General features: G+C 41.0%; 1 protein-coding gene across 5 annotated transcripts in view; it reads right to left on the bottom strand.

The window, feature by feature from the left end:
• Positions 1-10,724, bottom strand: part of ofcc1 (orofacial cleft 1 candidate 1) — a 186,107-nt gene extending 175,383 nt beyond the window's left edge. For 3 of the 5 annotated variants that reach the window (XM_035756693.2, XM_035756686.2, XM_035756703.2), the window contains exons 1-4: positions 10,588-10,723; positions 8,969-9,102; positions 1,639-1,705; positions 1,118-1,300 (exon numbers count right to left, since the gene is read on the bottom strand). In XM_035756693.2, the coding sequence (XP_035612586.1) occupies positions 1,118-1,300; positions 1,639-1,705; positions 8,969-9,073 (355 nt within the window). In that variant the 5' untranslated portion in view covers positions 9,074-9,102; positions 10,588-10,723. Of the gene's footprint in view, positions 1-1,117; positions 1,301-1,638; positions 1,706-6,959; positions 7,037-8,968; positions 9,103-10,587 lie in introns of all 5 variants that reach the window. The other 2 variants (XM_035756707.2, XM_035756714.2) reach the window with 2 other exon arrangements.
• Between the last annotated feature and the right edge of the window lie 16,952 nt (positions 10,725-27,676).

Raw genomic sequence — 27,676 nt, 5'->3', positions numbered from 1 at the left:
CCACATCTACTGTATCAGATGGATCAGCTCAGTAGCACCATTGTCGTCGAATGTGCTACTCTACCCAGCACTGGGTGGGGGCAAAATGGACTAGACCTGAATGAGGTTTGCTACCCTCAATAAAATGCCACTAATCAAAACTACTGTAATACAACAGATCTAAGGAATATTCCATGTTCTTCAGTATAAAAGACACTAATGAGTTTACGGTGATCATGGGATACACCAATTTGGTACATGGGAAACTCAAAAAGATACCAAGAGAACTATAGTGCTTATGATCATGTGTCTATACATTCTGTGTGTGATTTAAACCCCAACGGTTTCTTTCTCTCTGTGTCTCACTCCACCTGGCAGTATTACCTTTTGAAAATATTTTAGAATGATCCCTTAATATCCCTTAACTTTGTCAAGGAACAGACACAACCATGAAAAAAAGTAACCAAGAGGCGTTAATAGTGATTATCCTAAGCTTAGCCAGGAGACAATGAATATTCTCAACAGCTCCAGAAAATGTATGTGTATGTTTGAGTGATGGCCAAATGTTGGAAGTTCTCTCCACTAACATTAAGCTTCAATTAATTACTAGATTATTAATTCAATAAATAAAAACATCTCTTAATTCAAAATACCTGACTTGTGTGACCTATCAAGACCAAACCGGCATTTCTTTTAATGTTTGAACACATCACAGTGTGTGTAACATCATATCGCTCAAGAGTCTCACTGACATAGTAAATTACAAGGGGGCATATTTTCCTGCAGGATGGGCCATCAGCTCTGTTTCAGGGACGTTATGTACACTATACGTTATAAAGATAGTGTGTATATGCTGGTAGTGGTATGCTAAGTAAATGCTCTCTTCGATGACTCCAGCCCTCCAGAAGGCAGAATACTGTTAGTGTGAGTTGAGAGGCTGGTTCCGTCAGGGTGCTCTGGCACCCCCACTCTTGTGACATTCTCCGGTTAGGTGGAATTTATATGAGGGGTACTTGTTAGGACACGCTAGCTTTGGAATGTGAGGACCAGGCCCTCAGAAACCCAAAAGGTTAGATCGGGAACAAATCCACAAATCCACTGTCAACGGGTTTGAGGCTAATGAAGAATGAAGCTTCACCTCTTGGTTTGGCAGGGGCTCGCAGCTCCATTTTTTGTTGGTGAGCTGCAAGGGTGCTATCTTGCCTGTCACGTTGAATTTCTCTCCCTGCTGAAGCCTGAGAAGCTGAAAGCTCTGTGCTGTAGCTGCCATCGAATACAGGGTTTTCAATGCCTTCCACCACAGCACTCTCCTCCATTCCGCCTGCAAAAAAGAGAAGAAAAAACACCATAACACAACAGGAAGGTCAAAAGTGGCGCATTATACCAAAGTACATTTAATGGCGCCAGAACATTCCTGCTAGTGATTCCTCTCCCCCTAAATACTGATGTGCATCCTCCTCGAATGTCACTAAAACACAATTAGGTTCAAATTAAATCTGAATCTTGCGGGGGGGTTAAAGAAGAAGAAGAAATGATTAAAATAATTACAAATTGCGCCCTGACAAGCAAGAGCAAAATTTAGCCCAAAGCCATTTGTCTGTAATTAGTTAATTAATCCTTACACAAATTATGAGCAATAACTCATCAAGCAGGGCTCACCCATCAGAAATTCAGCCGACTTGGATTTCTTCTGCTTAGGTTGCTGCAGAGCCTTCTGCTGTAACTTCTGGAGGGAAATTGTTAAATGAATAAATTAGCTGCAGAATGAAGATCATCATTTATGATCCGCAACTAACGCAGTATTTTAAATATGGGACGACACCGAAATGTCATTTAATTTACATCGCCGCTAAAGGGGTCAAGCACTAATTGAACAACAGGAGTGGAAACATTTTTAATCATAAATAAATAAGAAAAGTTGTCACGAATGCGTAATGAAGGTCACATTAAAATACTTCCTCCTTTTTCCAAATGAATGGGAAACAACACTCTCTCCCTTGGAAAATGATGCATTTTTACACAGGCTTTGTGAGTGTGTGGAGGAGATTCATTGTGCAAATGAATATGGAAATCCAAGCACATTGCTCATTACGTACATTCTTATGAACACATCCTAAAAAGTCTGGAGAAAAATGGTCCTTAAAATCAGAGAGTTCAAGGATTCTGCTATTTTTTTGTGTTGCTTTGAAAAATATTCAATACTCGATTTATGGGAAGTGCAAAAAAAAATCCCTTATGTGATAGAAAGCAAATTGCATAGCAAAGCCCAAACACAACCCAACTTGCAGCGAACCTTTCATAATATCCTATGAATGCCCCATAGTAATTGGGCTCCATAGCCATTTGTTAACTTTGATGTACAACCCCAAGCATCATGGAACATTTTCACTTAATCACAGCATATTGTGACTCTTCCCGAAAATAGTTTTGCTAAGATCCAGTGTGCTCCAAAGAAGTTTGATGAAGCATCCCTTTTCCCCTTCCAAAGATAAGACCATTCAATAGCCTACAGTACATGGCCACAATATAACATTATTAGATAATACATGAAAGAGGGAAATACAAACCGTGATCACTGAAAGCCACCTACAGGAGTACATGCACGGTAGGCCTATAATGGGTCTTTCGCTATGAGCACTTCAATGCAATAATGAGGATTTTGACATCATGTTTCATAGCTATTTCTATATGCTCCATATACTGTTGGAGGCAATGACATTCAACAGAGAGTGGTATACTAATGAAAATGGAAACTAGAAATGTAGAAATCCCCTTTGAAATCAAGAAATGGTGGAACAAAATGATGAGCCTCTAATTTCTGTGGACAAGAAGAACAACAAGAAAAGCCCAGGTAAATCACATTAGTAGTTGTTTTTGTTATGGATGTTTATTTCCCTGTACATGCATATCCTTATGTTTAAGATCTCTAGCTATAGCCTCAAAGCATTTAGTTGGAACTTCAATTTCAAAAATCATTTATGCAGATTCTGATGATGAACGGTGCCCATGCCCATGAACAGCATGTATATGTATACAATATTTAATTTCAAAGACAAAATCAGGGGTATGGGAGGGCAGGGGGGGAGTTCATTCTAAATGACAGAGCAATTAAAATAGTGGAGGACACATTCCAATCTGGAAAGAAGAGTTTTGTAAATCTGTTTTTACATCCAACAAGCCCTACAGCAAGACATTCATTTATACCATAGAGATGAATGGTTATCTAATTGTAACTTATTTAAAAACCATTTTCTCTTTCCACTGAGTTCCAATCAATTTCTCCCAGTTGTAGAGAACAGTAACATTTAAAACACTGACCAGAGACCAGAGTTTGTAGCATGAGATTCAGTTTCCTTTTCCAGTGTCGAACATATTTTTTAAACACATACTGTACAGTTTTTGGTTCATATCCAAAAGTAAATGAGGAAGTTATAATAGTATCGCTACTTGAGAAGCAAGTAATGAGTTTGCTAATAGGAAAATGACACATAATGAACATCGCCTTGTGTATATGAACACCAGTTTATATGATTCTGTAACAGGCTGAGTTAGTCATTCAAAAAAGATGCAGCAGCATGCAAAATAGTGCTTGGGTTTTTGTTGTTTAAGTTTCATGGTAACCTACAAACCATACTCATCATCATATTGAAGGACAATTTGAGATGAATACACTATGAAACTGCTGTTTACGTTTCAAAAACACTGTATAGAATATGCAGTAATGCAGCATGGTGAGCAATTGACAGTAAATGACAGTAGGCATGTAATTGTATGTGGTATTGTAGGATACATTGAGACATTTTTGGGGCTGGTCTTTAGTTAGCTAGTGTAATTAATCATCAAATTAGCACAATGTGGGCGGATAGCACGCCTTTATTTTTCAAATCATTGTTTTTGCCCTTGAGACTAAGGCACTTTGAAGAGGAAGGCAAAAAAACTCACATAAATCCCATTTAATTATCGCGCATTATGTTTTATCTTAGGCCAGAATAAAATGAACTATACATCCTTCGTATTACTATGAAATATCCATATTTGCTTCCTTCCCTATAGAAAATATAAAAATGTAGCATTCCCAATCCCTTTAACACTGCCTTTAAAGAGACATCTTATTCAGTGCATTTACATGTACTGTTGTCGTGTGATTCTTGATAATGCTGCATTATTGCCCAGGCTTATTCCAGACATGTTTTCCCTATCTGTATGAGTCAAGCTGAGTCTGTTGTTATGTCGTAGGACGTTCTGTATTATGTGCATCAATCTGCTGCTTAGAAAGGCAAACTGTAGTCTGCCGTCAGTAACACTAAAACCAACATCAAAAGACAAACTCATGACGTTGAAATGTACATCTGCACATCAGGTGTGGCTAAATTAAAAATGGAAGTTGGTCTTATTCCTCAAATTATGAATTAGCTCTATCTTCCACAAAATGTCAACACATTTTGAGATTTGCATGAATGTATTGTCTTGAGTTCAGTTCCTGTTAAAGATAAACCTCAGTAGACCATTTCAGTAAACATACACATGGAGAGTCCACATGCTGCGGGCAGAACGCTTTTGGTCATTGTCAGTAAAAATCGAATTCAGAAAACTTAACTTAATCCACTCCATTTAGAGAGCTAACAGAATCCATGTTTCTCTTTTAATTCCTTGGTTTCCACAACAACAGTCACCCAGTGTGCCCTAACAGGATGCAGCATGCAGATGTTTCATTTCTAAAACATGCAAGTGACAAAAACAAGGTAATAGCGGTGGCATAATCTGACGATTCTGCCAGCTTGGATTTTAGGAATCAGAACAACTGTTCCAATTCTAACAACATCACGAGCAGGATAAACTACAGAGGGGCAAATATCTTCTGACATGTCTTTCCAATGAACATAAATATATTAAATGCATGTTGCTGTATTGGAGTCATGTGCCAAGAAGCTCTAGTGTATTATAACAAGCCCTGAATACCAAAGTAAAAAATGCCCTGAATTCATTGTGTTGTCATTTGAAGGAATCTACTGCTCAAAACCATGCCCCTTCCTTCCCTAATTGAATCTGCACATTAAAAAAATGCTTACTTTGTGGTCAAGATGAGAAAAAAATCATTTATAACTGGTGACAAGAAAAATCTATGAAGTTTTTTAAAAGAATGTGATTGTTGTCAAAAGGAATTGGGTACAACAATGCCTTGTTCAGTTCGGGTTCCATTCAAAGCCGGAGCTGTGAGGGCTCGGGGAGAAGACTGCTGCTAGGCTGGTGGGCACAGACCAGCTAGAAAGTAAATTTTGCATACTGTACGGATCATCGCCCAGTTCAGGCCAGTCACATTGAATCTGCCATCAACCAATTGTGCTTCATGAAACCGTCAACCCTAATTTACGTCTGGCTGTTTTCTTCTATCCGGCTGTAAACAAACCCCGCTTTGAGCTGTCTCCCTCATCCCTATCTGCTTACGAGGGGAGCGAGGACAGCCCAAGTCCGCTGTGTCAGAAACAAGCAACTTAAAGCCTACCACTTCCAGACAGCAGTCTGTGCAGCAGGCACAGAGTCAACGAGAGGAGCTTCTTTGGAATGACAGAGTTTTACTGGGGTTTAAAGGGGCGAATACATTAGGCCCGTACTGATGCTGACGTCTTGTGTCTCTATCCTTATATTATATTAGAGAGCTCCAAATCTGAACAACTGTTTTTAAAATCATTAGGATAGTGCATTAGTTTACAGGCTATTCTCCCAATCTAGCCCATGAAAGGAAAACAACTGCCACACAGAGTAAATGGATGCATATCTAAATTGACAATGGAATTGAATCTTTTTTCAATCTATATGCAAGTGTGTGACAGGTATATAGTCGTGTAGTGAAAGGTTTCTGCAGGCTGGGACTGAACTAAACAACAAATTGCTTAATCAATGCTGGCAGAAATTGCTTTTGTTGTCATCTTTTATGTAGGCCCGCTTTATCTACTTTCAAATACATATGCAGTTTCCAATTCAAAAATTGTACCGCATGAAAAGCTATTTTCAATCAGTTTGAGATAAAAGTCATATCAGCAAAATGTGAATGATGGAAATACAAGGTACAGTATATAGAGGTATATGTGTTTAAAAGTGTGTATACTACAATACCCCCCTGACTTAAAACATTATAGGAATTAGCTGACATTTCTGTCCTACAACAGCATTAAAACATAATCTTTCAAATTAAATCGGAACTAAACCTATTTTCATTTAGAGGATATAAATAGTCTTATAGGTTTGTGGTAATTGTTGTCCACCAAACAGCTTCACATTAAACAACAGCTTCAGTTGGTGTAGACAGAAAAACATAATTAGTATTCAGGCTTAATTCATCTATGCCGGCCCCTTTAAGTGAATTTGTCAATTATTTATGCATGTGTGCTCCTTTGATGCTAACAGATTATGTATGTTACAGGGAGAACCTTGAAATATGACTTTGAAAACTTTTCATGACAAAATGTCACCACAGGCTACTCTAAAGGCTGAAAGAAATGTCAGTGCAGACCCAGAATACACAATGATTACGGACCAGACATTCCCGGGCCTGAATAATGAGAAAAACAAAGATCATAACTATCAAATCCATTTTAAACATTTCACTCCCAAAACAGGGGAAATCTCACAAATTCATTGTTTAACGCCTTGGCAAGAGGCAAAATAAATCACTGAAATATGGACTTTTGTGCGCCCTAAACCAAATAATGGAAATCTAACACAGAAGGATCAAGGTTTCACCAAGGATCATGGGAACTCCTTGGGATTTCCAAGAGCCTTTTTGTTCCCTCTCCTTGAGAACTCTCCACAGCCCCAGCTCTGCCCTCTACACCCCTCAATCCCCATTGAAATCTCAGAGGCAGCTTGGAGGAATGCTAAATGTCAATGGTCAGCCTGCCCCAGCACCTTCAGAGAAAATGGAGGTATGAAGGCCTAACCCCTGTATTTGGCTACGGGGCTAGTGGTAAAACTTTACTCACGCTGCCAGAAGTGTCCATGACTGCTCACTGCACCGATCTTGGAGCATTTGACTCTGATCCCTGGACAGTGATGGAACCTGTGCATACGAAAATTGCTAAATGAATCGCAAAGAAAAAATATATTTGTAAAAAGTTGGAAATGAATTGAGTGAATATAGTAAACTTTTGTATGCTGTTATTACAGAAAGTTCTTACTGTATGCCTATGCAGACCCTATAGCACAAAATGCTTCATTTCATACAGTACTAAACATATCTTTAATTTCCCTCTGTTGTTTGTGTTTAGATCTACAGACTATAATCTTTTAAATGCGTCTAGGAGAATTACAGGCTAAGTGCAGTTTATTTATATCAGAGATACCAAATTATTTGCCCTTATTATTCAAATAGTTTATTCATTTACATCTGATACAATACTATTTGGTATTTTCTATCTCCTTTTCCTATGGTAATTCACATGGCTTCCACAATTTTCTGCAGAAATAGCTAAACAAACCCCAGGCAAAATGTGAAAGATGATCCCATACCATGTGAGTTAGGATGAAATGCTACACTTTTTCACACTAAACACTGCTCCACTGGGTGTGATTGAAAAACATTAAGCTATTGAATCTGTGTGTTGTATGTGTGAGGGAAAATGTATGTTGTAACAAGTGGGCCTATGTTTTTGTAATTATTTCAAATGACACTCTGCGTAATAACCAGGTGAAAACGATCCAGTGTGTAGTCCACATTACACACACTAGAAAGGAAAGACCACGGGATATCCTTACACCTTAATATGGGCTATAACTAAATAGTTATTATTTTTCTCAGTTGTTGGAACTATTTAATTATATTTCCAGCTGCATCTATTCCTTTCCATTCCTCTTTATCACTGGGATAAGGGAAAGATTAGGGCTATGTTCGGATAAAGAGCTACTTTGTAGCATTTCCTGTACATGTGCATTTTATTGAATTAAAGGCAGTTTTCAAATTCATGTTTTTCATTTGGTGATTTGTTTTTCTTAGTTATTAATAGAGATGGGTGGTTGAATGTTTTATAGAGGTCATAAAACGAGATGCTGTGAGAGCCCCAGACAATTGGTTGTAAAAAGCTGTTAGCCTCTATCTGCCAAACGCTGTTCTCCAAGTAATGTGATTGCCAACAGTTTCTTAACCACAGAAATGACTGACTCATTACTGCTTCGGGTTCTGGCTCTGCAAAGGCCATGCAAATATATGTACACAACGCCCTACAGTCTTTGAGTTTAACACACTCTGTGGGTTGAAGTTAACGACACAAGCACCCATCCAGTGATGACTGGCTATGAGTTCATTGCTTCGTCTTACATTATCTCATGCTTAGTAAACAATTGATCCATGCCATACAGTGCCAGTGTTGACCAATAACATCAAATCCTGTTAAATACAGACTTTGAAGAAAACACATGTCATGACAACTGTTACTACAACTCTTAAATGTACCATTCTTCCAATAAATCTTGTGCTCCATTGGAATAATGGACCCAAAGAGAGCTTATGAAAAGTGTGAAATTACCTTAACAGAAAATGAAACCCAGTTCTATACGGTTTCAACAGGATGTAGTGATACAAATAACTTATTTGACCCCCTACCTTTCCTCTGCCCTGAGAAGCATCATCTCCTAGGTAAACTACTCAGCAAAGCTCAATCAACCCTTAATCCTGAATGAGAGGGTGTTCTGTTCTATGTTGCTATGCATAAGAACTTCCGCTCACTAAGGCTTTGTGTGACATTACATTTTTGGTTGACATTCTTTGTTTTCCACCAACAGGGATAAAGGATGTAATTTCATAGTCACAGAGGCACAGGCCACAATTATTTCCTAAGTATGTATTTTATCTTGTCTTGGACACAGGGGCCACAATTCCTGCATGCCATTTAGGTGCAATTTGATTGTTGCTCCCCAGTTGTTTATTTGACAATAGCCTATCTACCTGCCCTGTTATCAATATAGATGACTTAACAACTACTTCTATTGTATTTACCTGTTTCTTCTTATGAAGTTCACATTCCTGGCAACTGGATGGAATGAGTAACAGCTGAATGGAGAAACCTAGCACTTGCATGTGGAACTTGATCTGTGAGTGCATACAGTAGGCCTACTCAGGATGTGGGATGCCTGCAAATTGAGAGCAACAATATATCACTAGCATGACAAACTGTTTCACAAAATATGCAAACAACTTCATGTGTGTGGAATTTATATGTTAATGTAGAAAAAATGTATGTATAGTAGGCAAATAATAGCTGAAGTTTCCTGCAGTAGTCGACAAGGCCTCACTTGAGGTGCAATATTGTTGTTGTTTCTCAGTTTGTTTAACAACAGGCTGTCTGCCCCGTAAACAATATTCTCCATATACAGTTCACATTATTGGATTGATTGAGCAGCAGGCAAATGCAGAAACATTGCACACACATATGCCACCGTCAAATAAGACGTTTTATTAATCTGTATCATGAGTTAGTTGACCAAGGCCTTGCCGACTACCCTACAGAAAGCTTAGCTAGGCTATTATTTGTAGAAAAGTCGTGAAATAGGCCATCTACTAATGCATTATTTAGACTTACATAAACTGGTATGAAACGTATATGCCTATTAGCCGTACTGTTTTCCACTAGCGCTACCTACCTGTGTGAGTTCTGAAGCATGCAAAGATAAGTCAAAGGTATGGTTCCCACAATATATATATATATTTAACTAGGCAACTCATTTAAGAACAAATTCTTATTTACAATGACGGCCAAGGAACAGTGGGTTAACTGTCTTGTTCAGGGGCAGAACGACATATTTTTACCTTGTCAGCTCGGGGATTTGATCCAGCAACCCAAAGCTCTAACCACTAGGCTACCTGCCACAATGTCATAATTGGCTATCGCAAAAATGTGGGGGGGAAAATGAGCTTTTCGGTATTCATTTAAGGTTAGGCATAACGTTAGCAGTGTGGTTAGGGTTAAAGTTTGAAATCACATTTTAAGAAGACTTTGTGGGGTATATTGCCGCGTTCCAAACAACTGGGAACTTGACGTCAGTGATCTACAGGTCGCAAAGACGGAGCTCTGTGAAGAGGTCCGAATTCCCGAGTTGGAATTCTAAGTTGAATGACCGTTCAAATCGATTTTCCCAGTCGGAGTTCGGAACGCACTGAAATCGGAAGTCAAAGATTTCCGATTTCCCAGTTGTTTTGAACGCGGCATAAGACTTTGTGGATGTCGTAAATAGTAACGACCCAAAGGTATGGGACCGCGCTCTTGAGTCTGGCAGGCACCTGCAATTTCAAAACATCAGACAAAGGTAGCACAAGAATTGCAAACTGTACCCTTAAATACGTTGAAATAAGTTAATGTGAGTGGAATTTATGTTACATGTCGAAATAAAGCTTGTAGCCTACTTCATGACTTCAAACGTCTACGAATAAAAGCTCACATTTCCTGCAGAAGTCTAACGTTACAAGCCAAGACCTTGGTCAACTCATGATACAAACGGATAAAACTTGATATTTGTCGGTTGATAGCATCACTCAGATCTATCTTACATTGAAATTACGTCGAGTAAATGTTAAAACATGCGAATATGCAACAGGAATAGGATTTTAGAATAAATTACCTGACACGGTTTTGCCTGCCTCTCTCCCCCCGAACTCTACCCGGCCTTCACCAAGACAGGATCCTGTAGCCAAGGTGATGGTGACGTTCTTTCCCACATGCTGAGGTCATTACTACAGGTGAGTATCAAAATGTCCTGCTTGAGCTTTCAAATGTTTATCAATGTATCCTGAGTTTTTCGTAAAATATAAACATAATTAATTGAGAACGGTGTTGTGTCTAAATAGCGTACAAAGGGCCTAAATTACATTATCCCAGGTGTCGAATTCAAAGTATATTTCCTTTCATCTGGCAGTATGGCTATAACGTTGGTGTTTGTAACTATTACGTTGATACTATAATTCAAAATTTGGGCAAACGGGAAACAACAGCAAATTATGAGCACGTGAGCAACACTGTTACTGTTTGGTGTAACTGTTGAGTGCAAAGATAAGGTTTCAGCAACGGGTAGGCTACATCTGCCAGATGGCACCACCGTTGGTATTTTAAATGTTGATTTATTATTTATGCAGAGCAGATCTGCATGGTTTCAGACAACCTTTCAAAGAGATTTCACCACCACTGTATTTCCAGGGAGGAGCGATATTATGACTTTGCTACTTCTCAACATCAATTACAGTAATGAGGTCCCATCCAAGGTAAAGCCATCATACAGCTTTGTAAACATTCATTATGCAGTATGACAATTTACACAAAGGTTCCCCATGAATTATTTAGGATGGTTCATATAAACATTCTTGTCACAAAGAAAACCTGGAGTGCATTACAACCTGGTGTGAAGAATAGGTACAAAACACAGCAGATTGCTTCCTTCACAATAGGCACAGGGCATGGCTAATGTCTCCACAAGAAGAAACAGCCCTAGCTTTGTTATTTATTACTGAGGAACTACCTAGGCCGTCGGTGGCCTTTTCATCTGAGGGAGAGAGATTGCTTGCATGAGAAATACCTTTGTTTGTTTGTTTCTTTTAGTGATTTTGAATCCATGTTATCATGTTTGATCATGAATAATATGATAAACTAACATTCACCTCATTTATATTAGACAATGTACATTAGACATCAACTGGTTAGTTCCAGAGATGTACAGGTTACCTTTAAAGTGAAGAACATGCACAATAGAAAGAAAACAAAACATCTAAACAAAACAGAGGGAACCAAATCAATAATATAATTCCTGAAATAAAGTCCTTTGTTCAGTAAAACATAATTATGCTTATACAATCACCAAACTACAGAGCTTAGCATCATCTCTGTGCCTAATAAACTGGTTGTATATGTGATCTAAATAAGACATTCACCGATCTGGACTGCCCATTTTCCAGCTTAGTTGTCCTTGATCGTTTAAATGATTAAATATAGACCTAAATCTACGATCTGGCTCTATCTTATCCAATTAATTCTCAATGTAGGCATGAGACTGGTTAATGATGTTATCTTACCTAATTAACCTGCATAGGGATTCGACTCTAGAACAGGAATTGTTCATCCCTCATCTAAGTGTTCATTACTATCATTACCATAAAGGGACTAACTTATGATGTTGGCCGTTCTGGCACCATTAATTTAGATTGAGTCCTTTTTTGCTTCATTTCGTTTTGGTTTTGCTTTGGGGTCATTTGTAATTACGGTAAAGACTGAAAATATGGAAATTCTCAAATACATTCAATTGCGGTCAAAACAATCACAGGGATAGCGTGAGATTTGCAAGCGATTTTTGCTACTTTGGGTGATTTCAGACTTTAGATTTGCTATTTTGTTCCCGGCGAGGCTCAGCAACAAACTGTACTTTGAAAACTCTCTTTTTTTTGTCAGCTTTCAGAATCAGCTTCAACCTATTAACGCTGCAGAATGCAAGGGGAATCAATAGCCTTCATTGGGCCATGTGTCATTTGTTAATCGGGTATTGATGAGAGTATTGACATGTGGCTAATTAATCTCAAGCCCAGCTCCAGCTTTCATATGTTTCCTTAATTATGTTCTTCATCTTAGTCCTCTGACATTGGCAGACATACGCCTCGTGGTAGACAGTGAGTAAAGTTAGCTGTCAGGCTTTTATATATATGGCATTTAGCAGACGCTTTTATCCAAAGCGACTTACAGTCATGTGTGCATACATTCTACGTACATTTTAGTATTTTTTTTTACTCTCCCTGCCAAAGCAACTAGGTTCTCCCTGTTGTGCCATATACTTTAGTTCTTTGAAACTAGTGAAATAGTTTTATAGGCTTACTTGCATTTAATAGTTGCTTGCATGATCTACAATATAAGGGTGGCATAGCATCATTGTACCAGCTATACTCAAACAGCAGTCAACACAGTCACATACTGTTAATGCATTTTGAATGTATTTTTTATAGCAATTAGGCAAACCCCGACTGTGACATTCATTGGAGTTATTTTTTTACTCTTCCAGCAACATGGGCGAGCAGCACTGTATAAACTGTATAAACAATTAAGATGAAGCTGCATGGGGCCCAAATATACATTGCTCATTAACAAATTGTGGTCTGCTGCAATTGCAGCGTTTCCCCTATAATGTCCCCATTTAGCGGACCACAGAGGCCACAGTAGCAGCCACCGGCCCCAACCCTCCTGTCATAGCACAGAGGCTCGCAGACAGTTGGCTGTTTGATGTCTGGCATTGGCCTGGGCATTGAGCTGGTTGGGTTTGCTTGCAGGCTGATCGATAGTGCTAGCACATTAGCACTCAGAGCACCTGAAGGTCAAGCCTGCCACAGGCAGCATCACAGGGCCCCACTGAGCAGCATTTCCCCAAACTACAGTACGCACCGCAACCGCCAAATCCAACTTTTTAGCCCAGTGGTTTGATTATTGTTTATAGATACAGAGGAGAATTAAAGCATGGCCTGCAGGCAGCATAATTATTTACAGCTGAAAACTCATATCATTATCAGCATGCTCCTAATTGCCAGAAGTAATATCAATGTTAGTTGATTAAGCATATTTTTTTCTCCCACTTCATAGAAATTGTTTTCCTTCAGCATATGGGGTGACGGTTTATCACAATACAGCTGTTCATCTTACTTACTTTCTTTGTTCACAGCTCCAAAATATTATATTGCGGCATCTTCAGAGAGGAGCAATTGATTTCTGCACTTTTTGTAGTTTATATACAAGGTCAAACAGTACACTGTAAAAAAAAATCTAGTTGTTTTAACAATACTGAACAAAAATATGAACGCAACATGTAAAGTGAAGAAGCTGATTAAATAGCATGACCATTACGCAGGTGCATCTTGTGCTTGGGACAATAAAAGGCCACTCTAAAATGTACAGTTTTGTCACACAACACAATGCCACAAATGTCTCAAGTTTTGAGGGAGCGTGAAATTGGCATGTTGACTGCAGGAATGTCCACCAGAGCTGTAGCTAGAGAATGTAATGTTAATTTCTCTGCCTCCAACGTCGTTTTAGGGAATTTGTCAGTATGTCCAACCGGCCTCACAACTGCAGACCACGTGAAACGACGCCACCCCAGGACCTCTATGTCACAGGTGCCGTGTGCGCCCAGGCAAGGAGGCGGTCCCCCACACCCGTGGGCACGTAGGCGCAGTTCTCCGGCCACTGTGCAGGTACGGGTTCCGTATGTTGGCGTCCACGTCCCACACTACTCTTACGATGATACGGGACAGAGGGAGACAGGGTGTCCGCCTTCACACTCTTCGAGCCTGGCCTATAAGAAAGTGTGAATTGGAACCTGTCTCGGGTTTAGCCTCTTCGCTGCCCTGATGTAATCCAGGTTGAAGTAGTCCGTCCACACCAGGAAAGGGTGTTTGGACCCCTCCAGCCAGTGCCTCCATGCCTTCAGAGCCTTCTTGACCGCCAAGAGTTCCCGGTCACCTAAGTTGTAGTTCCTCTGGGCAGGGCTCAGCTGCTTGGAGTAAAAGGCACAGGGTCACAGCTTTGGAGGGGTTCCGGTGCGCTGGGACAGCACTGCCCTGACTCCTACTTCGGAGGTATCCAACTTCGGAGGTACCAATCTCACCAAAAAACATGGCTGACGTTTTACATTCCCCCAACCACTTGTGGTATTTTGTTATTATTTTTGCGTTTTGTGTAACTTATTTTTGAACTTATTGTGTACACAATGTTGCTGCTAAGAGACTTATGACCAAAAATAATTTCTGGACATAAGAAAAGCGATTACTCACCACGGACTGGAAGAAACTTTTTTCCTTTAACGAGTCCAACAAGAAGGATATCCTGCTTTCACTGGAACAGGCCCAGATCCGCACCTTTTGTGTGAAGAAAAGATGCCGGAAAAGAGGACGCAGATCAGGCACCCTTCTGAAAATCCGGAGGCAAGCGAGTAAACTCCCATTTCCTTCCATTCTTCTTGCTAACGTGCAATCATTGGAAAATAAAATTGATGACCTACAATTAAGATTATCCTATTATCCATTAAAAACTGTAACATCTTATGTTTCACCGAGACGTGGCTGAACGAAGATACAGACAATATATTTTCCATACACCAGCAGAACAGAGACGCTACCTCTGGTAAGACGAGGGGTGGGGATGTGTGTCTTTTTGTCAATAACAGATGGTGCGCAATGTCTAAAATTAAAGAAGTCTCGAGGTATTGCTCGCCTGAAGTGGAGTACCTTATGATAAGCTGTAGACCACACTATCTACCAAGATAGTTCTCATCTGTATTATTCTTATAAGAAATCCCGCTATGCCCTCAGACAAACCATCAAACAAGAAAAGCGTCAATACAGGATTAAGATTGAATCCTACTACACCGGCTCTGAAGCTCATCGGATGTGGCAGGGCTTGAGAACTATTACGGACTACAAAGCGAAACCCAGACGCGAGCTGCCCAGTGAGGCGAGCCTACCAGACAAGCGAAATGCCTTTTATGCTTGCTTCGAGGCAAACAACACTGAAGCATGCACGAGAGCACCAGCTGTTCTCGATGACTGTGTGATAACTCTCGGTAGACGATGTGAACAAAACCTTTGAACAGGTCAACATTCTAAAAGCCGCTGGGCCAGACGGATGTGTACTCAAAGCATGCACGGTCAACTGTCAAGTGTCACTGACACTTTCAACCTCTCCCTGACCGAGTCTGTAATACCTACATGTTTCAAGCAGACCACCATAGTCCCTGTGCCCAAGGAAGCGAAGGTAATCTGCCTAAATGATTACCGCCCTGTGGTATTCACTTCGTTAGCCATGAAGTGCTTTGAAAGGCTGGTCATGGCTCACATCAACAGCATCCTCCCGGACACCCTAGACCCACTACAATTCGCATACAGATCCACAGATGACACAATCTCAATCGCACTCCACACTGCCATTTCTCACCTAGACAAAAGGAACACCTATGTGAGAATGCTGTTGATTGACTACAGCTCAGCGTTTAACACCATAGTGCCCACGAAGCTCATCACTAAGCTAAGGACTCTGGGACTAAACACCTCCCTCTGCAACTGGATCCTGGACATCCTGACGGGCCGCCCCCCAGGTGGGAAGAGTAGGCAACAACACGTCTGCCATGCTGATCCTTAACGCTGGGGCCCCTCAGGGGTGTTTACTTAGTCACCACCTGTATTCCCTGTTCACCCACGACTGCGTGGCCAAACACGACTCCAACACCACCATTAAGTTTGCTGACGACACAACAGTGGTAGGCCTGATCACCGACAATGATGAGACGGCCTATAGGGAGGAGGTCAGAGAACTGGCAGTGTGGTGCCAGGACAACAACCTCTCCCTCAATGTTAGCAAGACAAAGGAGCTGATCGTGGACTACAGGAAAAGGCGGGCCGAACAGGCCCCCATTAACATCGATGGGGCTGTAGTGGAGTGGATCGAGAGTTGGTGTCCACATCACCAATAAACTTTCATGGTCCAAACATACCAAGACAGTCGTGAAGAGGGCACAACAAAACCTTTTCCCCCTCAGGAGACTGAAAAGATGTGGCATGTGTCTAAAAAAGTTCTACAGCTGCACTATTGAGAGCATCATGACCGGTTGCATCACCGCCTGGTATGGCAACTGCTCGGCTTCTGACCGTAAAGCACTACAGAGGGTAGTGTATACGGCCCAGTACATCACTGGGCCCAAGCTTCCTGCCATCCAGAACCTATATAATAATCGGTGTCAGAGGAAAGCCCAAACAATTGTCAGAGATTCCCCAATCACCCAAGTTATAGACTGTTTTCTCTGCTACTGCATGGCAAGCGGTACTGGAGAGCCAAGTCGAGGACCAAAAGTTTCCTCAACAGCTTCTAACCCCAAGCCATAAGACTGCTGAACAATTCATAAAATCACCACCAGACAATTTACATTGACCCCCACCCCTTTTGTACACTGCTGCTACTCACTGTTTGTTTGTTTGTTACCTATGCAGTGGCTTCGCCCCCGCCTACATGTACAGATTACCTCAAATAGCCTGTACCCCAGCACACTGACTCGCTACCAGTGCCCCCTGTATATAGCCTTGTTATTGTTATTCCTATTGTGTTACTTTTTATTATTACTTTTTATTTTAGTCTACTTGGTAAATATTTTCTTCTTGAACTGCACTGCTGGTTAAGGGCTTGTAAGTAAGCATTTCACGGTAAAGTCTACACTTGTTGTATTTGGCGCATGTGACAAATAAAGTTTGATTTGATTTGAAGTGAGGGATCGGGATGTGCCAACCCTGGAGCAGTGGTGAAGCGTGCCTTCAGTGTCTCGAATGCCCTCTTTGCCTCCACCGTCCAATGAAGCTGCTGGGGACATACTCTCAGCAGGGAGGTAAGAGACGCGACCACCATGCTGAAGCACCGGATGAACCTCTGGAAATAGTTGGCGAACCCCAGGAATTGCTGGACTGCTTTCACGAAGTTGGGGGATGGGCCATGACCTGACTGCGCTGACGCGTTGCTCCTCCATCTCCACTCCCGCCGTGGATATGCTCCAACAGTCTTCCCAGCACAGACCTGACTAACGAGACATGCTGGGCGCGGTCAACAGAATAGACCAAAATGTTGTCTATATAAACCGCTACGCCCCGTCCCAGCATGTCCCGAAACACTTTGTTACTAAAGGCCTGGAAGACTGAAGGAGCATTAGACATGCCAAAAGGCATTAAGAGATACTCGTAATGGCCCGTGGTCATGGAAAAGGCAGTTTTCTATTCGTCGCCTGCAGGAATGCGCACCAGATTGTAAGCGCTCCTCAAGTCCAATTTCGTGAAATACTGCACCCCGTGCATTTATTCGATGATGGTTGGGATGAGGGGTAAAGGATAGGTGAACTTAATGGTGGCTTTATTCAGAGTTTTATAATCAAATCAGGGGAGCCAGTGCCCCATCTTTCTTTTTAACAAAAAAGAAGCTTGAGGAGGCTGGTGATGTAAAGGGGCAGATAAAACCCTGCTGGAGGCTCTCCTGTACGTAGGTCTCCATAGCCTCGGTCACCGCATAGGAGGGGGATAGACATGTCCTCGGGAGGGATGCGTCAGACAGTAGGTCAATGGAACAGTCCCAGGGGTGATGAGGAGGCAGGCATGTAGCCTGGGTCTTTGAGAAAACCCGGTGCAGATCCTGGTACTCCTCCGGTAACTCCACTTGAGGGGCGTGGTCCAGACTTTCCACCGTTGTGGTGTTGATAGACACCGCGAAACACCTCACGTGACACTCCTGCGACAAACCCAGCAGTCTCCCCTCAGACCAGGTAATAACAGGGTAATGCCAACTCAACCAGGGGAGACCCAAAACATCGGGGTGCGTGGGGGTGTCTATAATCAAAAAGTTGATCTGTTCTGAAGGAGTGCCATGGGTCAGCAGAGAAACGGGAACAGTGATGTGATGTACGAACCCTTCCCCTATTGGACTATTATCCAGCGCTCGAACCGGAATGGGTGACTGTAGGGCAACCAAAGGAATGCGTATTGCAGTAGCCAGTGCGCTATCTAAAATATTCCCGGCAGCTCCAGAATTAATCAGCGCTAACAGGAGTGAGGGGCTAGAGATTATGACAATTTAATGGGAAAACACGCTGGTTGATTTGACAGAAAAGGAGGGGGGATCTTGTATCCTACCTGGGTTGGAGCAGGAGAATTGCCTGGCTTGTCACCTCCTCGCCTATTAGTGGATAGAGGACAGGTCGGGAAGAAATTTCTCCACAATAGGAGCAGAGGCCAAGATTCCTCCTCCTCCCACGCTTTGCCTCAGGCAAACGTGCAGATCCCACCTCCGTCGGCTCTGGCCACGGAGCAGGTGTAGCCATGGGCTGCGGATTCCGCGCAGGTCTTTGTCGGGGCCGCAGGAGGTTGTCCAAACGAATCGCCATGCTGATGAGCTGGTCAAGTGACAGGTTGTTATCGTGGCAGGCTAACTCCATCTGTACCTCAGAGCCGACTCGTTCCATCCGGTAGAGGCCCGTGATGGTCCGGAACTCCAGAGCGAACTCCGAGGCGGTCCTAGATCCCTGGCGTAGTCGGAGTAGGCGCTCCACGGGATGATCAAACACCGAGTGGAAGAGGACGGTGACGCACCGTAGGACTCGACCTTGGGTCCGCCCACTTCTTCACCTGTGGGATCTTCTGAGACCAGCCATTCGGAGAGCTGAAGAAATTGTGTGTTTGCACAACCAAATAATTTCCGTACAAACTGTCGGAAACGGTCTCAAGGAAGCTCATCTGTGTCATCCTCATCAGGGTCTTGAATTGCCCACGATGGCATCGTGTGGGCGAGTGTTTTGCTGATGTCAATGTTGTTAACAGAGTACCCCATGGTGGGGTTATGGTATGGGCAGACATAACCTACGGACAATGAACACAGTTATATTTTATTGATGGCGATTTGAATGCACAGAAATACCATGACGAGATCCTGAGGCCCATTGTTGTGCCATTCACCCGCCGCCATCACCTAATTTTTCAGCATGATAATGCGCGGCAACATGATGCAAGGATATGTACACAATTCCTGAAAGCTGTAAATGGGCTGCATGCTCACCAGACATGTCACCCATTGAGCATGTTTGGGTTGCTCTGGATCGACGTGTACAACAGCACGTTCCAGTTCCCACTAATATCCAGCCATTGAATAGGAATGGGGCAACATTCCACAGGCCACAATTATAAGCCTGATCAACTCTATTTGCATGAGGCAAATGGTGGTCACACCAGATACTGACTGGTTTTATTATCCACACCCCTACCTTTTTTAAGGTATCTGTGACCAACAGATGCATATTGGTATTTCCAGTCATGTGAAATCCATAGATTATGGGCTAATGAATTTATTTAAATTAACTGATTGCCTTATATGATCTGTAACTCAGTAACATTTTTGAAATTGTTGCGTTTATATTTTTGTTCAGTGTAATTATTATTAAGTAACTGGTTCCACAGCCTTTTTTCGTTTTATTTACTAAACTTTGTGTTACCTGAACAAACAAAAAAACGTTCTTGGCCCAAACTTAACTCCAACTTGAAAAAACATAGGCAAACAAAGTCAACTTAAAATGATGTGTTTGTTGAAATTGTTAATTCAACTAGAAATTATTATTTGGCCATCTTACCTAAAAAAGGCTGTGGAACTAGTTATAGTAATTTTAACATACAATGTCTTCAACTTACATATTTGACACACATGATTACATTGTGCTTGTTCATTTATACACTAAATATCATTCAACATGTCATCACCTGGGATTTGAACCCACAACCTCTAGGTTCATGGTATTCTGATCTTCCTGCTATGCCATAATGTCTGAGACAATTTGAGCAAACACATCATTTTAAGTTGACTTTATTCATAAACAAATGATTGATTAAGCAAATGTTGGCCTACTGTAGACCTATAGCTCTCTCTGCCATCAAAATGTCAAAATATTTAGTCATATAGTGTATTTAATCTTGTAAGATAGATGAAGCTATAAATAACCAGACCGGTGAAGGGAAAATACATAAACCTGAAGGCTACTTTATTATTCACATTTAGATTACTCAAACATGAATGTAGTGTCGCAGTGTTTGCAAGCCACTGTATGAACTTAATCTCTTTTGAAACCTAGAAATGCACTCATCATAAGCCTAGTATTTCTATTTTATACACTTTGATCATGTCAACTTAGGTTTAGGCTAATGTCTTGAGCAATATTTTTGGATATTTATTATAAAGACCAAATATAAAATTAGTAAATTGGCCGAGTAGGTTGTTGTCAAAAGAACACACATCATTTTCAGTCATCGTGACGGGAAGTGGTTCACACCACAAACATGGAAAGATGATTCTTTAAAAAATCTCAGTCTCACTATTATGAAAAAAAAGATCACTGTACCAACTTGCCCAATAAAGTTGATTTTTGTTTATTTTAGAATAGCTTTATCTAAGAATGTTTTAGAGTTCATCTTGAAATCTCTGTAATTCAAGCTGTCACAAAGTATTTTCTAGCTTGCTTGCTTAGTTCTGCACTTCCATTTATGTGTAAGTATTAAACATCACTAGTTCCCTTGAACCTCTGAGTGCATGCAGACTTGTACTGCACGTAAGGAGTGAAGGGTGGTGGGTGTTTGAATGTTTTGTGAGATTGTGCTCCGCTTCAGCATAGCTTTTGGGAAAGAGCTTTTCTGCACTCGGAACGTGTAGGGGAGGAAAAAAAGGGGGAATGAAGTCTGTCAAGCATGATATATTTAATATGCATAGAGAAGAAAGAAAAAGACTTTTACCAGAATGTTCTGCTTTCTTTGAATGCATCATGCCTGCTGCTTGTGATAAAACAAGAAACTAATGTGTCCTCAAAAGATTATGTCTACGAGGCAGGGAAGGGAACGCAAGGAATCCATCTTGGGTTCAGAGTCAAATTGTGCAAAGAAGTGGAATGATTGTTAAAAGGGCACCGCAAATAATTATTAAAAATGGGCCTTGGGTCATCATTAGGGCATGATCTTATGAAAATTGGGACCATGGGGACCATTTAGAGAACATATTGTTCACCAATAAGGATTGTCTCTAGCATGCAACAGCCGCGTTTCTTGACAAGGATTCATTATGCGTCTCTTGACAGGCAGCAAGTTTCCTTTTTGATTAGCACACTGTGAGCTCTCGCAAACGCTTTAGGAAAAGAACAATTGGACAACTGTAGGAAATAGGAATGATGAAACTTTATGCTAAAAATAGGCTACAGCGTCAGCGCTTTGATGGCGGGGACCGTCCCTGCCGGGTCAAGTGCCATCGGCTGCAGTGTGTCATAGTGCTTGACTGGGTGACATGTATGAGATATACTACTGCTCCATGGCAGTGGCAGGGCCCTGTTCATTGGACCATATTGCCTGTTCAGTGATTGACAAATGCAGTGCTTGCTTTTGACTCGTCTGGAACCTAACACATGGTTGTTGCTCCTTATCCTACAGGCAAGAGTCTATTGTGCAGATAGAGTTACGAATATCATCAGCAGTGCCATTGATAGTCTATGCAGTTATTCTATATAGAGCTAGGACACACATCACTTTGGTGATTGAAATAGTGATGTATAAATGATAGACTTAGGCCTAGAGATTGAAATAGTGATGTATAAATGATAGACTTAGGCCTAGAGATTGAAATAGTGATGTATAAATGATAGACTTAGGCCTAGAGATTGAAATAGGGATGTATAAATGATAGACTTAAATATTGATGTAGAAATGATAGACTTAAATAGTGATGTAGAAATGATAGACTTAGGCCTAGTGATTGAAATAGGGATGTATAAATGATAGACTTAAATATTGATGTAGAAATGATAGACTTAAATAGTGATGTAGAAATGATAGACTTAGGCCTAGTGATTAATATAGTGATGTAGAAATGATAGACTTAGGCCTAGTGATTAATATAGTGATGTAGAAATGATAGAATGCGGCCTAGTGATTGAAATAGTGATGTAGAAATCAGAGACTTAAATAGCTATGTAGAAATGATAGACTTAAATAGTGATGTAGAAATCATAGACTTAGGCCTAGTGATTGAAATAGTGATGTAAAAATGATAGACTTCGGCCTAGTGATTGAAATAATGTAGATTCAATCAGCTCTTGGTTGGATTTAGCTTCCTCCACTGGACAATGACCCCATCTATTCAGTAAGTATGCAATTAATTGGCTGAGAAGGGGGTGCAGTGATTACAATAATTATGAAACCCCCTGACACCCCTTCTGTCCCTTAGCAAGAATTCCACAGAGATGGCGTAATGACAGTTGGAGGTTGTCGTCGTTTGACGGACACTGCAATCTACTGATGCTAAACTCAGTTAATCATCTCTTTGGATAACTGTTGTGTGATTTCAGCAGTGTGTTTGGAATTGAAATGTATTCAAGTGACTCCCTTAGCTTTAATCCTCAACTAGACATGCTACACTGACCTAAAGATCAGAGTGGACCGTCACCTGCCTTTTAAGTTTAAAAGGGGTGTAATGTTCACCCTGTGTGTTTAACTCCAGTATCTTTTAAACTTTTAATGATCTATTTTCCCCAAGTTAATGATTTAAGGCTACGTTTACTACTGTGTGTGTTGTATTACCATATTAACTTACCGTAAGTGGGGAAAACTGAAGGTCTGCCTTCACTTCCTCTCGCTCTCTCTCTCCATCCACCCATCTCTCTCTCCATCCACCCATCTCTCTCTCCATCCACCCATCTCTCTCTCCATCCACCCATCTCTCTCTCTCCACCCATCTCTCTCTCTCTCTCTCTCTCCATCCACCCTCTCTCTCTCCACCCATCTCTCTCTCTCCATCCACCCATCTCTCTCTCCCTCCACCTATCTCTCTCCCTCCACCCATCTCTCTCTCTCTCCACCCATCTCTCTCTCTCCCTCTCCATCCACTCATCTCTCTTCTCACTCTCTCTCTCCCCTCTTATCCATCACTCATTATCTGTCCTGACAGAGACTGGATGAAGCATCACATGTCAAGTCAAGGTTTTTATTCCATTATTTTAATTGCATTGAAAAGGGGAGCTCTGAATTAAATTCCTAATATAAGATTGAGGTTGGATGAAAACTCTTTTTACTGTAAAGATGTGCAGTAATTGTGCAGTATTTGTTTAACCAGAGAAGGAAAGTACATAAAAGGGAGGGGAAAATGTACAGTTAATGCATGCTGTCAGTGTCAAGCAGATTTGTTCATTCTCATGGCACAAGAGCTTTTTGCAGACAGCAGCTCAAGCATGACCACTATGATCACAGGCCTCTGTTTGTATATACACATGAACAATGAGGTGAACTATAGCATTTTGCAGGATATACATTCCCCAATCTCTCAGACTAGGCAGTGTCATATTTAGGATTGTGTAGTCTGTATATATGGCCATTGTTGTGATCATTTTGCAGTGTTTGCCATTAGCGCCAGCCGTCGGCTAATCAACCTGTTAAACTCTTTTTCAACAGTCTACTTTTTCCACTTCATATTAACTAGGCTACTTTTCGTTTAAAAGTTTCAGTTCGCTAGTCCGTCGAGCCCTCTCATGCTAGAATGTACGTTATACATATTCTAGTGATCTATTGATATGATAGGTGCCTGTTGGTCACAATGCGAGCAATGTCAGGTAAACGCAATCTGCTGTCTGTCCCGCCTCCCGGTACAATTTGTGTGCTCTTAGTTCGTTGCAGTCAAATTCCTTTACGTAGAGGAGGATGCTTGTGAATTTGTATGTCAAAATCCACTTAACCTAGTTATTGTTTTCTGGCACATTCATGTATTTTATTTCGCGTGTTTCACATAGCCAGCCATGCAGAGTTGTGGCACATAGGCATTTTTGGCCTACTGTGCTTTTATTGACAACTGGACAGTAAGTGTTGACTAGTTTATAAAATGTGTCAAATTTACTGAATAAAGTCGATATCATATATCCCTTTTCCATTCATAAATCATGCAACGGTTTCCAGCCATTATTATGAACCGTACTCCCCTCAGCAGCCTCCGCTGATTTACATGGTATCGCATCCCGACAAGTAAAGCAAAATATTTCCTAGGTTTCCTTTCGTAGATGTCAGACAGTGACGTTAAAGTGAGCGACTCCAGTCAGTCAGTGACCACGTTTACATGTACACCAATATCCCGTTATTCGGGATACTCAAGCATTCTGTTTTTGAGTTGACACGTAAACATCATATCCCGTTTACAATAACCCGAAAAGCGTGTATCCCTGTTATGATAAACCCGGTTAAGATGCCTGGGATATGCTGATCTTTGACGGGATACTGTGGCATGTAAACATCCCGTTTAACGTTGTTTTTCGCTGTCTGCGCAGGCTCAGTTTCGCATATCATGGGTGTTGTGTGATGATGTTTTCATCTGATTGTCAACTAAATGACTTCAAGAAGTAGGCTACCTACGAAGTTCGATCTACCACTACTTTCACCCCTAATTTAGACAGCTTTCTGCTTATAAGTTCTGACATTTTGTAGACCATTTGTTTGTCAACTATAGTTAGATACGTGCAGCTTCCCTTCTGTCATCACTTGTTGCCCCAGAAGACTAAATAAAGTAGTGCTCACCAAAATAATGTCTTACATTAATAGAATGAATGCATTAGTAATAGTTAACACTGGTAAAGTTGTCTGTTTCGTTTAGGGACTTGGGAGAAAACGCAATGCATTAGTAATAGTTAACACTGGTAAAGTTGTCTGTTTCGTTTAGGGACTTGGGAGAAAACGCAATAACTTCAAAACAGTGGAAAACGTCTGTTCAAAATGTCATCAGTTTGACCAGTTTTAAGGAAATGTAATGCTGAGAAAAATGGTTTCTGATAAGACTTAAGTTTGTCTTTGGTGCATATTTTAGGTGGTTGAAATACTGTTTGCTTGCATGACAGTGTCAAAGATAACACATTACACACACATTCACATTTTCTCAAGAGATGCTGAAAGAAAGAAATCATATTTCCACTCCTGTTCCTGAGACAATTAACATTTGTTGTATCATTTTACTGCATGAAATGCATAATTCTGCAGGAGTTAAGGTCAAAACATTTTTTATTCTTTTTAAATTCTGTTTTAATGCCTGGATTCCGTGAGAGCCCTAATTATCACAATTGGACCAGAATGAGGCTTTCCACTATCTATTGCTGCAGTGATGATTCACCATCTTCATCAAATGTTTTCATAATTTCTCTGCAGATAATTGCAAAAAAGCCTAGACCTATCAGTAACAACGCAAATAAACTGCTCTCTCACCGATATGATTCGGTAGGCTACACTGACCAAGTTTACATGCACACAGTATTCTGGATAATAGCTTATATCCAGTTTAAGGTCTTATTCGGGACAAGCTGTTTACATGCACCTTTAATATCCCGCTCACGACGAGGATCACTGTATCCATGAATAAACAGAATATTCCTCGTTTAAGTTCATATTGGTGAAATGGAATAGTAACTGAAATCTGGACACTGACTGTAGGCCTACAATCTCTCATATAAGCTAAAATAATGTTAATAGGGAATCAACTAAATGTAGGCCTATTGAACATGGTTTAATTTGCCCAAGTTTATCATAAGACATGAACAGAATGCATCAGTGATTTTGTATTTCCTGCAACTTTCTGAAGCAATGAGAACGACCATTGTGGTGGGTGCGAGTCTACCATTTTGTGTAGCCATTAGCTTTGATGCTAAAAAAAACAGTCTTCTGGTAGATGGAAAGGGTTATTCCAAAACCTTCTCAGTTAAATGTTAACTACAAAGTAGCCTACGCTTACCTGGCAGACTGATATCATAGTTATTTTCATTAATCCGGTGGGTATTTGTTTTGCAAACTCGATCATCACATGTGCCTTACAAAAACATGCAAAACAACAGCCTCTTGCTAGGTGCTCACTTAAATTAAAGGGTAACTACACCCCAAAAAACATGCAAGAAAAAAAACAGAAACCTGGAAATACAAAATGGAGAAAACATAATTTGGGAAAGAACTAAACACAATCAGGCAAGAAATGATAGGGCCTTCCGAATGATAATGTTCAATTAAAGGGTAGGAAGCATGAGATTTTACTCAACAATTTAACAACACACTGTGGTCAACGACATAGTAATGTAGTTGTAGTCACGATCTGGTTACCTATAAGTGCAAACATAGTTATGTTTTTGGGTCATTGCATATGTATTAACTTATTTCCAGATATCTTCTGCCCACAATGTACTATTTCTCAACATCATATGGAGGATCTACTTTGTGCTACCGAGTTCATATTCTAGCTCGGTAGCTAACTCAAGCTGGCTAACGTTAGCCACTAGCCATACTAGCAGGAAATTACATTCCAGACCATGTGTTGCGGTTGGTGAGCTACAATCCACCAGTCACAGGAAGTGTGATGTAAACAAGGAGCAAGTGTGGCCATGCTGCCTGCTTTTTATGGACTTTGTGACTATGTTATCTAGTGGAAACCATTTAGCATGGCAGGCTTTGATGCCTAATTACCTGCGTACTCTAATTTTGTAGTACCTCGTCTGTTCTCCTTTTTGTTTAGCACATTTTTTGTCATGTTCTCTGTGAAGTAGGCTACAGGAGTTTTGTAACTTTTTCATCTTGGCTTAGTGCTAGCGCGCTAGGTGACAGACATCTGGAATCTATCTATTTTGGATTTCCCTGACTCTCCATCGGCTGGTGAAGCACACTCCTCCTAGCTTGATAGCTAACTCAGCGTGCATGCTTTTACAAGTTTTACCATTGGATTAGCCCCAGCCATCAATCTGTAAATCTCTGCTTTCTCTTTGCTTCCATCTGTGGTTATATTTGAGTTATGTTGTGTTCTAGCTGTTATACATTTACATTTACATTTAAGTCATTTAGCAGACGCTCTTATCCAGAGCGACTTACAAATTGGTGCATACACCTTATGACATCCAGTGGAACAGCCACTTACAATAGTGCATCTAAATCTTTTTAGGGGGGGTGAGAAGGATTACTTACCCTATCCTAGGTATTCCTTGAAGAGGTGGGGTTTCAGGTGTCTCCGGAAGGTGGTGATTGACTCCGCTGTCCTGGCGTCGTGAGGGAGTTTGTTCCACCATTGGGGGGCCAGAGCAGCGAACAGTTTTGACTGGGCTGAGCGGGAACTGTACTTCCTCAGTGGTTATCCAGTAG

Source organism: Oncorhynchus keta, chromosome 4 (genome assembly GCF_023373465.1).
Source record: "Oncorhynchus keta strain PuntledgeMale-10-30-2019 chromosome 4, Oket_V2, whole genome shotgun sequence".
Lineage (NCBI taxonomy): Eukaryota > Metazoa > Chordata > Actinopteri > Salmoniformes > Salmonidae > Oncorhynchus > Oncorhynchus keta.
Note: the sequence above shows the minus strand (reverse complement) of the source record. Positions and strands in the feature narration are given on the sequence as shown.